The sequence below is a fragment of the Papilio xuthus genome, unplaced genomic scaffold (genome assembly GCF_000836235.2).
Source record: "Papilio xuthus unplaced genomic scaffold, Pxut_1.1 DF825946.1, whole genome shotgun sequence".
Taxonomy (NCBI): domain Eukaryota; kingdom Metazoa; phylum Arthropoda; class Insecta; order Lepidoptera; family Papilionidae; genus Papilio; species Papilio xuthus.
In genome coordinates, this window is record NW_013532703.1 from 5,359,159 (window position 1) to 5,374,985 (window position 15,827).

Genomic DNA, 15,827 nt, shown 5'->3' on the forward strand with positions numbered 1-15,827 from the left:
TTTTTTATTAAATTATTCTTAGTTCCATTCACAGTGGGATGAGTTTAAATAAATAAAACGCCGATAAGGACAAATACCTTTTATTTAAATTTCATTGTGCATATTTCGGTAAATATAAAAAAATATGGCAAAATAAAACATAATCGAGCGTGCATTCTTAAAAGAAAAAATCAGCGCATCGCCGCAACATACAGCCCGCTGCAACACGCCACGCCTCGCAAGCGCGGCATAATCCCCGAAGACAATTTAAAAGGGCTTACAATTAATAACAATTTTTACATAATTTTATTTCTTCTGACAAAAATAACTGCCTCATTTTTTTTATCCCTTCGATATATCTATGAGACGGAAGCCGTTCGTAGACTAGAATGTGTTCCGGAACTCCCGTGCACAGCTGTCGAAAGCTATATAAGGATTATATTAAGAAGAAAAAACAATACAAACACCTCGGCTGTTAACTGATTTCACTTCGAAAACCATACACGGCGATTTCCTAAGCAATTTAAATCACCTCATTTAGCCGAACACTTCAACTTTGATTTTGCATATTGCAACATTTGCTAAATCAAGGTTAAAACGTTCCGTTACACGTACATATATCGCACCAACTCTTTTAATATCATAATACTTAATTCTAGATATTTTTAATTAATCAGTATTTAATTATTACATACAACATTACTATTCACTAAGCAGCGAAAGACTAGAGTTTCATAATGGCGTCTAAATAACGTATATTTATTAATTCATTCAATATGGATACATCTTTATGGAGCAGCCTCGTTATTAGACAACTTATTAAACAAAAAATAAGTATCATTTTGTCATTATAATTATAATAAAAAAAAGAGAGCAAAGTTTCAAAAACATATGATAAATGTTTTCAAATTATTTTAAAGCGGTGTGTAAGAAGCACATTCTCTACATTTTTCTTTATGATTACAGATAATTTCAATATTATAAAACTACATTCGTAAATAATTGAGTATCACAAAGTAAAATGATAAGTCTCCGCCATCATTTGTTTTACATTATAAAGATCTAGGGTTAAATATGAAAAAATGGCGTCAAATGTTGGTATATGTTATGACATTGTTACAAAAATTATTATCTCGTTCAGGTGATACAGAATAATGGCAACCCTCAGCAACTATTATCTGTGTTACTAGTAACAAAAAATATATAGATAAATAAGGATTATTTTATCTAATTTCTGTATAAAATGTTAACTAGTATCGGTTTAGTAAAATGTAGTTTTTTCTCTTACGCACAATTTATAGTGGCAACACTACAAAACGCGGTCTATGGTTTTAAATATTTAATATTTATTTCAGGTTTATAGCTAAAACTACGCTCTAGGTATATTGTAAAATTATTCAAACTGAAAATAAGGTTTCTTACAAGCACAAGATATTTTCCAACTATTCTTGTAGCTTACGTACAAATTTGTAACTTCTAATTGGTGGCATTGCATATATATCATTTAGTGTTATTTCTTTCTTAAAAAAGTCTAAGGATATAGAAAATCTAGACTGAGGAAATGCGTTAAGATATGGATAAGTATTTTAAGTGATTTCATACTAAATAGGTTTAATGTTGCCAGTTGTAAGAACAGATTAAATAAATATCTTCATTTTCACACGCAAATGTTGAGTTCAAAATAATAAATTATAGACATACAAATAAATAACAAAGCTGATTTGGGCAGTAAATGCTAGCGAGACTTTTTATCATACATAATAAATAATAAGTAACCTATTTGACACGACTTATCGAGTGTTACCATATGTAAAAAAAAACCTTTAAATACAAAGACTAAACAAATCATAGAAGAACGCACGCAGAGACAACGCACAAGACGTTAAATTCAACAGAATAATGTAAAATATCAATGAATGCAGTCATTTTTATAAAATATCCACTTTAAGAGACGACATTATCGCATGCTTTCAATTGTTTCATGCATAAAGATTGAAATATTTTCGCAAAATATTTACAACTTAATCTCATCTCATAATAATATAAAATCAAACCATAGACACTTGTTAATTAAACCACAAACAATATAGTTTCATTACCAAACAAAAATTTTTGTCATCTTTACATACGTATATAATCTATATTTGACACAAACTGTCAACTTAGAATAATCGTTAACATCTCAATAAGCTTTTTAAATCGATTTAGAATATTCCTTCCATTTATGTTACTTATTTTCAGGAAAAACAAAAAAGAATATACATCTTTTTGAGTTATTTTTTTAAAACAAAAATACTCATGCACCATCACAAAATAATAGACTATAGAATAAAAAACGAAATAAATAATTTTGATAGATAAAAAAAAATGATGGATTCGTACAGAATGCCTTTAGGCAACGCTTTTTTCATGCAAGAAATAAATAATATACATACATTTGTTAATCCTAAATTAATATAAACGTTCTTCATAATTCCAATTTTATCAAAGGCTGAATTTTCAACAAGACTTAGCACAAAATACTTCTCTCACTCCATGTTTTTTTTTTATAAATGTTGATAATTTTAATCAATCTTATCCCGTCTAAAGCTGTAACAAATTTGTATCGAACAAACTCGTTCAAACTTCAACAAACAGCGACATCTATTTGTCAACGTATTAGATTTAAAAAGGCAAGTTCTATCTAACAAGAGATCTAAGAATTTTTATTCACAAAGCACCTTATGGTACGAAACAAACTTCATTCTACGATATAGAAAGCATAATAGAAATTTTTATGCATTGAAATTTTTAACACATTCAATGCTACTATTTTTTTGTATGAAAATTAAGTTGGCATTGAACGTGTTAATTTATTAAAAACAGTTGTAACATTCCCCTTTTGCTTTCTAAACCGAGGAATATAGCAAAATCGAATAACGCTATTAAAATCCTTATCAATAATAAGGTAAATAGCCTAGCACTCCAATCACAATTCAATACTAAGCCAAAAATATATTTTCTTTTGTCGGATATATCATACAATGAAGTGGCTTCGTAGGTACTGTGTATTCGTGGGCATATAAAAATAATTATATACTTTTGGCTTAATATAAGCAATGATTAAAAATCGATAAATATTAAAGATACTTTTTTTTTTAATTCTTTTGTACGCACGGTCTAAGAAAACCAATCAACTAAATCTTTAGGGTGTGACCACACTGGATTGTTTGTTAACCTTTTTTTATAAATATTTTTAATAATCAATTTCAGTGTGGCGCTACCTTTATTGTTTTACACTCAGATATGTGAAATGGAACACATTTTTAAGCGTTTTTTTTTTCTGTCACTCGATAATTTGTACTATAGTGTCATTTTTTTACATATTTTTTTAATTTATTAAAAATCACAATATTATTTAAATAAGCGAAATGCATATTTTTTTATCGATTTTTCAAGACAATTGACATTTGGCGTGAAGCATCGAGTGTATGGGATATGATTTCTTAGACTGTACATACATTTATGTATAGTCCGACTAACTTATGTGACCCGGTGGGAACAAGTGAAACTTCGCGATAGCGCCCAGTGTGCACAACACAGCCACAAGAATCCTACGGACTGTATCTTTCTATGCCTTAGTAAGTTTTACATATTATTATGACAGAAGCAACCGCGATATCTGCAACTCTCACCGGGCCGAATAAGTTTATCGCACTATAAACGTGAAATTGGATAAAACCTTTTTTTCTCTCGTACTCACCGCGACGTAAACGTTTGATTTGCGAAAATATAACATATTTAAAGTACTCCAACACTTTGCGGAGCAAGGACTCTGCTATCTCAGAAAGGGTTCTCAACTGTGACGTCACAGCCGGTGGCCGTCTCCTGGAACAAAAAAAATAAAAACAATGAAATACTGAAAACATCAGAGTCTAAGTAACAAAGACATCATGAAAGTAACCATCTACCTATTTTAATTTTCTTCTATAGTTTAATTTATACTAATTGATATCATGTGAAATTTCGAGCCGCTGTAAAGTTTGCATAGCACTGTACAATGTTAATTGGATTTGATTTTTATATAAGTTGTTCTAAAGTCGTTATGGTTTATGATGTGACTGATTATTACTTAAATGAATAATTAGTAGAATACTAAATTAGTATCGTTAAAGGAACAATATGTAAGTAGAGATAAAAGTAAGGATATACAAGAATAAAGTGTAAAGAAGTTTAATTGTAGTAGTGTTTTTTGTAATATATGTATTGAGTTTTCACTGCGAAAACACCTGTATAAAAACATACTGTCATGTCTTTCCAAGTTTCAAGGTCGCTGCCTGATATTTAAAAGATTCAATAAGTATAGTTCATTTCAAATATCTTGTAGGCTCAAGACGCTGCACAGCGCAAAATTCCGAGCTCCTAAGTCATCAGAATACTATAATACCTATGGAGCGATAGAGAGTGGTCGGAAGCGTCGCGCACGTGCGGCATTGTGTGGGGGCGCGGCTGCGGGCGGCGGTGCAGGCGGCGGGGAGCCCGACGAGGAGGAGCCCGAAGCACCCGAGGCAGCGGAGCCCGAAGCCGGGGGAGACGCCAGCAGTAGTGCCGGCACGCCACGCGCACCGCTCCTACTGTACATACAAAAATATTTAAATCAATTTAGGATGAAATAAATGAACTATCCTAACCTAAGTGTGAGTTTCCGAGACGAAAATCCCCGTTTAATATATCATTTCTGTTTTGTAAAAGATACTAATTGGGTTTACGGTACGTTTTATACGGAGATTTTGGTCTTAGAAACCAAAGGTAAAAGTGATACTTATGCTATAAAGTATTGTTAAGGAATAAGACTAGATGTATGTATGTATGTAGAGTTATGTACCTGGTGTGCGGCTGCGGCGGCTGTCGGTGACGCGGGCGCGCAAATCTCAGGTTCAGTTCCCGCGCGGGGTCCACCGCGTACTTGTCGTTCGCGTTCTGCCGACGTCTGCGTAGAGCTGAATAACAATAATTTTTATTACTTTCTAAAATACAACTAAGTCGTTTGAAGAATTCTAAGTCTCGTTAATTTTGAACAGCAAATAATAATCTATTTATTGACCATATCAAAGTTTCATGTCTTTAAATATTCAGAAGCAATTATATCGAATACATACATACGTATTGAATTATATATATTCAATTAAGATATGGGATTGTATTTGTGTGTAGGAAATTTAATTCTTTGACTACTATTATATATTTGTATATGACGTTACCTGGAGTGAGGTCATTGGGGTCTGGTGCGGGCGAGAGTGGTCCATCGCCGCTCCAGGAGGCGCATTTAGCCAGCCGCCCGCCGCGCGCCTCGCCGCACCCACCGCACGCACCCCCCGCGCCCCCTGCACCACCAGCCGCGCCCCCTGCACCCACACCACCACCACCACCACCACCACCACCAGTCGCCACGGGGATACGAGACGTAGACCGCTGTAACAATAAGTATAAATTACAATACAGACCAACTTACATAGTTTTCTTGCTTATAGGGGTTTCTAGATTATCCTGGTTCTACTGTATATTAAGACAGGCACGGTTATATTAATAAATTCCAGCTTGATATCTTGACGCGTTCCTGATAACTCATTATCTCGACAGACAAACGGACGGACAACAAAGTGATGATAAGGGTTCCGTTTTCCTTTCAGGGTACGGAACCCTTAAAACATATTATACAAAGCACCGATTAAAAAACTAGACAGATCGTTCCAAAATCTTTTAAACGACATTTTTTTGTCATTATTTTTATATTTACTTACATCTCTAAGGCTATGCGAACTGTCACCTGCTGCGTTTGCTTCGCGACGTGTCACTGAACTGCTCCTGTAAATTAAACAATTTATTTACATATACAACAAAAAATAAAACTATTTAATTACCTCTTATATGTTTACTTTTTAAAACTTATATGGTATTTACCTGTCTTGTATCGCATCTAGTCGAGTCCTCTCCATGGCAGCTGGGCTTTGGCTCTTCTCTACACTACGTGTTGAAGATCTGAAAATTATATTTAATATTTTATACCTCAAGAAAGGAAGAAGACAAAGAAATATCAGCAACTAATATTCACAAAAAAAACATGAGTTGCGTGGTTAGGTTTTTTCTTACATTAAGATTTAGTTTAGAAAAAAGGGTTGGCAGAGAGGTTGTACCTTTTGTCTCTCTGATGCTCAGTAGCATCGTAGTATACGGACGCCTCTTCATGGTTCAGTCGTACCGGTTCACCGCCTGTCACCACAGAGTGGATACGTACTGTGAAAAAAAAACAATAAATAACAAGAAAAAAAGGTAAAAAGACAAGCATAATTGAAGCGCCAATAGCCTAATGGTTAAATCGGAGGTTCGAATCCCGCCATTCGACTATTGTCGTAAACCATATCCTAGCACAAGTCTAGAGCTTAGTTGGAATGGTAAAAGAAATATTAGTAAATTTCCAAAAAAAATCTGCTAATATTTTATAAAAAAAAAAAATTGGTCCTTCGAGTCTCATGCGTTTCACACGAGGGAAGCACAATTATATAGAACAGAACATTACTGCTCTTATATTAATGTTTTTACAGTATATCTGCTTTCAAAGCATTGCAGTACTGTATATGCTACTACTCTGCTTCACTGTCACCTTGTGTGCCGGTGTGTGCAGGCGAGCCGTGCGGCTCGGGTGTAGCGCGTACGCGTATCTCCAGTCGGCTGGACACGGTGCGCTCGGCGGGACGTGCGCGTGCACCTGACCCGCGCTCTGATCCACCAGACCCGCTGCCTGATCGCGACACATCCTGATGACACACAAAACAGTTAATTTACTATTCTTATTTTTTATTATAAATGTTTTCAAATATCTTGGTGGCTCTTAACGTCGCTCAAATCTCAGCGTAGAACAGCGTAGCGCGTTGTTGACCTTGAGCCGCCATGATATTTGAAAAGATTAATACTTCAACTTTTTTCTATAAGGAAAGATTTTTTTAAATTCTTACTATCGGATAATAATAGATTTAACATAACCTTAAAACTAGTTTTAATATAATACATCAATTTCTATTCATATTATTTAATTTCGTAATTTATTTAATAAAAACTAGCAATACTTTTGTGACGTGTTGGTCCTTCGAGCCAGATAAATAGGTACTTACAGGTAAACTTGCAGCTCTGGGTGGTGAGGGCTCAGGCGATGGTCCATCACTACGCGCTGCCACACCACGCATCACGTCCAAGCGGTACCGCAGCGCGCCCGCAGCACCACCGTCGAATGATGCTTGCTGGAGTAGAGGTGGACGAAGCGATCTCACGCGGGAACCTACAGTACATAATTATTCATTTAAATCATAAAAAACTGGGTACTTAAAATACTGTGAACCAATCGGAATCAGCATTTTCTTCTTGTCTCCTTATCACATTTGTAATATTTCCTAACTAGCTGTCGCCTGCGACTCCGACCGTGTAAAATGAAAATAACTTAATTAGTAGCCTATGTTCTTTCAGACTATATATTACATCTATGTCAATTTTAAGTATGATTCGTTTAGCTGTTCTGGAGATACTTAATAACAAACATCCATCCATACATCTAAACATTTGACATTAGTAAGATTTTATTTTTTACTGAGTAATCTCTAAAGATGGATGCAATATGAGTTACTTTCTAGTAAATGAGATAAATTTTATTATTTATTGTTTATTTAGAGGATTTAAACAATATTTACCTATAGCAGGCAAGGTCCAGCTGCGCGGTAGTGTGGGTCGCAAGTGCGGGAACGCGTCAATACCGGCGCTGTGCAAACAGCAACGGACATTCGCATCTTTCTTCGGTTTCTCTATTTTCTCAACCTTTTCAACTTTCTCAACTACTTCTACCTAATAAAATAAATGAAAAAAAAAACATAATTTAGACTCCAGTACAAAAACAATAAAAGCAAATTAATAGTGTTGGTGGCTTAGGGGATAAGTACTTGACTTGCAAACTGCAGGTCCTGGGTTCGAATTCCGCCATGTAGCAATGTGTTTATTCGATTTCCGATTTACATATGTACATTTATCCGACGTTCTTACGGTGAAGGAAAACATCGTGATGCTTCACATATCTGAGAAGAAATTCACAGATATGTGTGAAGTCAACCCAAACTGAGCCAACATTGACTAGCCTAGTCACCCCTAACTTAGGGTAGGTTCCGAGACCCATAGTAGGGATGTATAGTTGGCTATATAATACTAACCATAGGTTTCCACTGCCACACCTGTGTAACGAAATTGTTGTCTCTTTTATTTTATATGAGAGTGAAAAAGACGACAATACATTTTGGATGTTTCAACAGGTCATCGTTATTATAGTAAATTTGTACCATAGCTTGCCTGACTTTTTGGTTTGTTGAGGTATTTATTTGTTGCTGTGTTTGTTGTGTAATGCTCTGTTTGGTGTTTTATCTGTCGTTAGTAGGACATTTAGGTAAAAAATACATTTGGTTTTATGTCTATGAATATATCTAAGTCTGAATATAGACATGCTGAATATGAAGAGATGATGCTAAGTGAAGTAAATGTAATACGAAAATTCTATCACCAACAGATTTTATCGAGACATTTCTTTATTAAAATTAATTGTGTTTTTTGGAAATTATATTTAAGTACGAATTACTAATAAATTGATGAAATATGAATAATATTTTTCGATCTTACCGATAGAAAAAGTTAAGTTTACGTGTAAGTTGATTATCGATAAAACACGAATAAAATGACATTTTCTAAAAAATCCTAGCTAAATCGATTTATCACCCCCGAAACCCCCTATATACTAAATTTTATGAAAATCGTTGGAACCGATTCCGAGATTCCAATTATATATATATATATATATACAAGAATTGCTCATTTAAAGATATAAGATTTAATCCATCTAATATTTTTCTCATTTAAAATGAAATTAATAATTTAGATTGCGTTAACCCATTTTTGAACTATTACATACAAAAATTATTGTTTGCTAGAATTAAAAAATATCATTATTTGTATATATTTACATTTACGACCGTTATCAGGTAGATTAGGTTATGTAACGGTATGTATTATATGGAACACAGCGTAATAAATTCGCCGAAATGGCGAATCGACCTGTGCCTATAGAGACATACGTAGACGGAGTTTCTTTTTCCTATATGTCGATTTGTTATGTTATGTTACCTGGTTGTGTGTGAGTTTGGTGGGCGAGGGTGAGGGCGGGGCTGGTTGCTGTGTGGGCGGGGTGGGCTGCGAGGGCTGGGTGTGCTGGGTGTGAGTGGCCGGCAGCTGCGTGCGTGCAGCATTGGAGCAGCTGGACACAGCACTGGTAGCACGACCGCCGCCTCCACGGTGCTCTGGTGACTGGAATTATAATTATTAATGTTATTTTGGTGACCATTGTTGTATTCTTCAATAATTGTTATATGATAGTGTTAATATTAGCTATATTTAAGTAATAAAAGTAAATTATGATGAAAAGAAATAAAATTATTAGCCTTATTAAATTAAGTAGTCTATGTGTTCTTCCAGACTATGTTCTATATCTATGTTAAATTTTAAGCGAGATCCATCTCTTAACAAACATCCATCCATACATTCACATTTATTATATTAATAAATAAGATTAATGAAAATAATAATAATAAACATTATGTGCGGTAAGTTTTTGTTTTTTGTACATTTTATGAAGAAAAATTTATTAAAATTTTAACTTGTACTTGATTCAACACATAGTAATATCGTAATTTAAAAAAATACATAAGCATATACTTTTAGCTATATGTACATATATGTGTGGGAGTGTTGTGAGGTACATACGTGCTTATATACCTGCAGCTGCTCCTGCTTCCACTCGTTGTCAGTTGTCTCCTCAGAGTCGTCGAACTGAGACTTCCACAGCGACACTAACGTAAGCGCACCTCCCTTTGTCATCTGCAAACAAAATAACATGTAAATATATAATACTTACATGTAATCATTTGAATTATATCATTTACACAAAAAAAAAATGTTTGCCTTCCGAAGTTTTTTTTAATAATAAGTTTTTTTTTAATAATGGAAATGTCCATTAGAATAGTCAAAGTATCTGCAACTTTGGTGTTTATTCGTCAATTCGCTATTTCAGCGAAATCAGGTTGCCGCTCGGTTATTGGTATTTTCTATAATAAAAAAAATAATTTCTTACCTGTTGCAATGCGGAGACATTATCATCATCCATAACAGCGAACTGCGTGTAACTCTGGTCAGCGCGAGCTCTAGCTGTCCTACGACCACCTAACGGACCAAAAAAATAACAGCATATAAAGTAATTATGTTATAAAAAAAATGTAATAAAATTTATTAAATAATAAGGAAAGGCACTATGGATTGACATGTCCAATATGGACAAAAGTCCGGGAAAAAACGTGTTCAACGGACTCTATAGAGTCGTTGGTCGAAAATATGACAATATAACCAAATTTACATTGTTATTTTCTAATATGTAGGCTTAAACTATATAAACGCGTTGTATATATTAATTTTATTTAAATAAAATTATTTAACATAACCTATTGTTTAAATTTATGCTACATGGTAACTTATATAGAATGTGTACAATGGAGTACAAATAAACATGTATGAACACCCTGTATAAACAGTATTTGACTGAGGCTACACATATTTCTTATCGCAGTCTCTTATTTGTCAAACAGAATAAGATTACAGGATGTTTTTATAAAAATGTCGTCAGTAGAAACTCCGTAATCCGGAATCGTATTAACAACGCTCGTCGTATTTTATTCCCATACATCTGTCTCTGAAGCGACTTTCAAGCGTTGTTTTAACGATTCTGAATTATATCAAAACGAACCTTTATACTACAGTTACGAACCTCTTTTAAAGTGCGTATCAGAATGCATGCTGTCCACATCAGCTATGATCCGAGGGCTGACAGATTCTCCTTGCAGAGAAGGTGAGGGGGCGTGAGCCAGTTCTTGTACACAAGTGGGCGGGGCGGTGACAACACGAAGTCTGGCCAATGTCGGACCACCAGCTGGTAAATCAAGCAATTAATACAATTTTATTTATGCTATAATTTGTCATAATTCGTACAGCAAAATCTTTAAATTCTTGTACAGTCAGCTACATAAATAATAATAATTTTACAAAGCTTCAAAAACTATTATAAACGGTTTCAAAATATGTACACACGCAATCGTCTGTATGCTTTACACTATGATTACATGAAGAATGTGTGCATCCCTATCTGTACCTATACAAGTTTGTAAAGTTTTGAAGTGCATATTTATGTAGCTGACTGTACTTCTAGATAAGACCGTATTGTACGTGAATTACGTACCGAGTGGAGGTGGCCTGGGCCTACAGGGTGGTACGCTCTGGCGCTCTGGCCGCGTGGCAGCACTGCCTCCACTACCTGCGCTGCCGCCCCCGCCTCCTGCTGCGCTTGTTGCACCGCTTTCCTGCTAAATAGACAAACAATAAAATAGTAAATCATATTGATTACAATAGTCGATGCCCCACTTGTCATTATTGTTCTATTTTTTCAAGGTGAATGTAAGAGATGACAATATGTCGTTGAAACACATGTGTAGCAGTGAAGACTCGCTTTAAATTGACATACCTTATTAACATGTCGGTCGGGAGAAGGCGCAGGTGTAGTTCTGACTTCAGCTTCCTTATCCGGAGTTGCCTTATCAGTAGCAGACTGTGAACAAAACGAAATTATATTCGAAAGCTAACCTATATAAATTCAACCAAATGTAAAATAAACGGTCGTATCTTTTGATTGGGTTGGCTTAGAAGTTTTATTTTTTCAAACCACCTAGGGACCGCAGACCTGAACATTTGATATAAATTCCAGCTTGATACCTTCACGCGTTTTTGAGAAAAAGGGTCTTGACAGACGGACGGACGGACAACAAAGTGATTCTATAAGGGTTCCGTTTTTTTTCCTATAAGGTACGGAACCCTAAAAAAAAAACTTTTTAAAGCTTTTTTATTATTGTTATATCATAAGACTTACGTATCCGTTGACGTGGTGTGTAGCGGGGCTGTGTGGGTGCGCGTGGGCGTGTCTCGGGCTGGCAGGCGTGGCGCGCTTCTCCTTGTGCGCATGCGTGTGCGTGTCCGTCGCCACCGCAGCTGTGCCCTCTGTCTCCAATCGGCGACGCGCCTGTTTAACAAAAATTAACCTTATTGTGACTTGACAAGAGTTAATATTGAAACAAACCACATTTTAAATTTAATGTATAAGGTATACAGAAATATAAACTACTTTATCTAGTTTTAGAATGTATATATCATGGGTGCAGATGGGAAACTAAATAACTGCGTTTTTGTCAAATTTCATTTTCAGTATTTTTTACAACAAAATAAAATACTACGTTATATTATATGTTTGTGTTCTGAGGGATGTTTTTATTTGTATGTAATTTATGTTACATTTGGGTTTGCATACTCACTCTGTCAGGGGCGTGGTCTGGCTCTGTGGCGGCGGGCTCTGTGGGTGCGAGGGCGGCGCGTGCGCGGGAACCCGCTGCCGCTGCTACAGCCTGCAATATCCACAATACATTTTAAGATAAAATAACTTCGCAAACGTATAGAAATCATGTCTATCAAAGGTCCTTACGGTGAAGGAAAACATCGTGATACTGCACATAACTGAGAAGAAATTCAAAGATATGTGTAAAGTCAACCCGCACTGAGCAAACATTGACTATAGCCTAGTCCCTAACTGAGGGTAGGGTCCGAGGCCCTCAGTGGGGACGTATAATGAGCTGATGATGGATTGAAATAAGTCTCATGAATAAACTTACATCCTTCTCCCAGTCGTAAGGATCTGAATCCCGTATACCACGTCTCTTGCAGCAGCGTTCCAGCAGCGAGGTGAGCATGGTGTAGTCTGGCGTGTCAGCGTACTCCAGCTGCTGCACGTGCTCCAGGAACTGACGCAGCTCGGATGGTAAATGCTTCAGCAGGAGACGGTAGTCGTATTTCTCTTTCATCAGCCCCACCTGGAAGTGCAGTAGTAGTTTTCTATTCTCACTGTTGGTAAGCCACACTATCCCTGGGTGACATAGGCTACATTTATGACTAGATTTTTTTATTCCGTGCAACTGTTAATATGAATCTTAAAAATATTTTTAAAGCTTTATTTTGCAAGCATTTTTATGTCTAGTCCTAAAACATGTGGTCTATCCAACAAACCTGTTCCTTATCCTTGATCTTCCTCCAAGGCAGCTGACCATTGACAAACTCAACGAGCATGTAGAAGAGTGACCAGAGATCATCATGACGACCCATCTCTTTGTTCTTATGCGCGTTTATTGACGCGTAACGCACAGTGCCTGGAATATATGTCAATTAGTACTCGGTACGTCAGTTGGCACGTGGATTAGAAGAATACTCTTGTTACCGACGTGCCAATAGCGGATGCAATACTTTATAATGTAACTAGCGGCTGTCCATGACTCCGCCCGCCCGGTATTAAAAAAAAACTTAATAAGTAGCCTATGTGTTCTACCAGACTATGTTCTACATCTATGCCAAATTTCCTAGAGACCTGTTTAGCCGTTCCGGAGATACCTTCAAACACATTCTATCCATTCATCCATCTAAACATTCGCATTTATAATATGAGTAAGAAATAGGTTAATATTTGAACGTATTAAATTAATTGCTTGAAATTGCAAAATTGGCGACTTTCCAAAGAAATTAGGAATGACAAACGGACATAATAACTTTATATAACTAGTATTGCGACACATGACACATTGAAAAAAAAATTTTTTTTTTTGCAAATCGTTCTTTGATCTGTAATTTAAACATTACCAATAAATATTGTATTATACGTATGTTTGTGTTGTATGTATGTTTGTATGTACCTCTGAATCCTGCAGCAGCTCGCGGCGGACGTACTTGTCCATTGCTGGTGGTGTACTGTCGCGCGAGACCAAAGTCAAGCATGTACACACGACGACAGTTAGACGGGTGACGTCCAATACTGAAGTTACTCTGAAATAACATGGTCATATAGTGTGGGTTTACACTGTCTTTATATATGTACTAAATATATAGGAATGTCGGTGGCTCAGAGGTCAAGCACTTGACTTGCAAACTGCAGGTCCTGGGTTCGAATTCCGATTTACATATGTACATTTATCCAACGTTCTTACGGCTAAGGAAAACATCGTGATGCTGCACATATCTGAGAAGAAATTCCAAGACATGTGGGAATGTCAACCCGCACTTGGTCAGCGTGGTTGACTATAAAGTCACCCTTGATTTAGGGTAGGCTTTGAGTCCCTCAGTGGGGACGTATAGTGAGCTGATGATGATGAAATATTCTAGTACTAGTATAAAACAAGTGAGAACTAACAGTAAGAGTGGTTAATTATGTATATGTTTTTAAAAACAAAAGTATTTTAGTAAAAAACAATCATTTTTGTTTACTTACAGGTTTAATATCTCTATGTAGAAAGCCAACAGAATGAATTGAATCTATTGCTTTTAATATTTGCAGACCCAACCTGAAAAAAAAAGTCAAATTTCATTAAAAAAAATAAATTTAAGTTACGTTTATTTAAATAGGAGCCATTAGTTAGATGTGTACATGACATGTGTACTGTATACATGACATACAGTACTAGGTTTTACCCGCGACTTTGTCCGCGCAGAATTAAAACAAACTTAATTAGTAGTGTTCTTCCAGACAATATTCTACATCTATGCCTTTCATCAAAATCCATACAACCAGTTCTAGAGAAACCTTCAAACATACATCTAAACATTCGCATTTATAATATTAGTAAGATAATAAGAAATTAGGTCGCACCGTAACGTAGTAGATAAAGAGAAGGCACCACGTGGCTGTGCACGCCTCAGCTCCGCCAGGTTCCTGCCCTGCAGCTGCATCACTACGTAGTTGAAGCGGGCGTTTCGACCGCATCCGATAAAACGACACACGTGCTCCTTGCCTATATATCACAAACAATATGTAAAAAAAAAATAGTAGCCTATGTTCTTCCAGACTATGTTCTATAGAACATAGTCTGGAAATTGAAATTTGTCATACATATATGTATGACAAATTTCAACAAGGCCTGTTGGTTCTGGAGATACTATCTAACAAACATCCATCTAACCATTCGCATGTATAATATACTAGCTGTTAGCCGTGACTCCGTTTGCGTGCAATAAAAAAAACTTAGTAGTCTATGTGTTCTTCCAGACTATGTTCTACATATATGTCAAATTTGGGCCACATTCATTTAGTTTTCTAGAGATACCTTCTAACAAACATCCATCCATCTAAACATTCGCATATATAATAAGTAAAGTAAGATAAGATGGATTGATTGCAATCAAAGGATCAAGGCAAACGAAAAAAATTAACAACCGCATCCTAAGTCATATGAGAAATTTGATACAGTTAAAGTTAACGTGGAGAAGTATAATACATAAATTTATTTTTGTAAAAAAAAAACAAATAGTTGAATTTCGATCACTAATAGTAGGTTTAAGTTCCATATTGTACTGAAATAAAATCATTCACAATTATCACACGAGGGCTACCTATTAAAAGTACCAGGCTTTACAAACCTTGTAATTTCTTCAAGACAGCCACTTCCATTTTGAGTACTTGTTTGGGTTGCCTGGCTGACTCCACCTTCAGAGCCACCTGTTCTTGTGTTACCAGGTCCAGACCCTCGTAGATCTCTCCGAATCCACCGCCGCCTATCTTTTTTACAACCTGAAAAGACAACGTAATATACTATATACTACAACTTTTTTTCTAATTAAAAGAAGATGTATCATGAGACCATTTAATTGTAAAATTC

The 15,827-nt window shown here is 35.7% G+C and overlaps 1 protein-coding gene across 4 annotated transcripts in view; it reads right to left on the reverse strand.

Moving 5' to 3' along the window:
- Positions 1 to 1,736: 1,736 nt before the first annotated feature.
- The window catches only part of Asator (tau-tubulin kinase asator), a 46,354-nt gene continuing 32,263 nt past the window's right edge, over positions 1,737 to 15,827 (reverse strand). For 2 of the 4 annotated variants that reach the window (XM_013321181.1, XM_013321184.1), the window contains 24 exons: positions 15,589 to 15,739; positions 14,822 to 14,963; positions 14,444 to 14,516; positions 13,872 to 14,001; positions 13,195 to 13,334; positions 12,804 to 13,001; positions 12,450 to 12,539; positions 12,011 to 12,160; positions 11,609 to 11,692; positions 11,327 to 11,450; positions 10,859 to 11,020; positions 10,172 to 10,260; positions 9,805 to 9,918; positions 9,169 to 9,348; positions 7,698 to 7,848; positions 7,128 to 7,291; positions 6,620 to 6,773; positions 6,153 to 6,252; positions 5,920 to 5,997; positions 5,760 to 5,823; positions 5,220 to 5,430; positions 4,844 to 4,958; positions 4,406 to 4,592; positions 1,737 to 3,846 (listed from right to left, as the gene is read on the reverse strand). In XM_013321181.1, coding sequence (XP_013176635.1) covers positions 4,406 to 4,592; positions 4,844 to 4,958; positions 5,220 to 5,430; positions 5,760 to 5,823; positions 5,920 to 5,997; positions 6,153 to 6,252; positions 6,620 to 6,773; positions 7,128 to 7,291; positions 7,698 to 7,848; positions 9,169 to 9,348; positions 9,805 to 9,918; positions 10,172 to 10,260; positions 10,859 to 11,020; positions 11,327 to 11,450; positions 11,609 to 11,692; positions 12,011 to 12,160; positions 12,450 to 12,539; positions 12,804 to 13,001; positions 13,195 to 13,334; positions 13,872 to 14,001; positions 14,444 to 14,516; positions 14,822 to 14,963; positions 15,589 to 15,739 — 3,051 coding nt within the window. In that variant the 3' untranslated portion in view covers positions 1,737 to 3,846. The remainder of the gene's footprint in view (positions 3,847 to 4,405; positions 4,593 to 4,843; positions 4,959 to 5,219; positions 5,431 to 5,759; positions 5,824 to 5,919; positions 5,998 to 6,152; positions 6,253 to 6,619; positions 6,774 to 7,127; positions 7,292 to 7,697; positions 7,849 to 9,168; positions 9,349 to 9,804; positions 9,919 to 10,171; positions 10,261 to 10,858; positions 11,021 to 11,326; positions 11,451 to 11,608; positions 11,693 to 12,010; positions 12,161 to 12,449; positions 12,540 to 12,803; positions 13,002 to 13,194; positions 13,335 to 13,871; positions 14,002 to 14,443; positions 14,517 to 14,821; positions 14,964 to 15,588; positions 15,740 to 15,827) is intronic. The other 2 variants (XM_013321182.1, XM_013321183.1) reach the window with 2 other exon arrangements.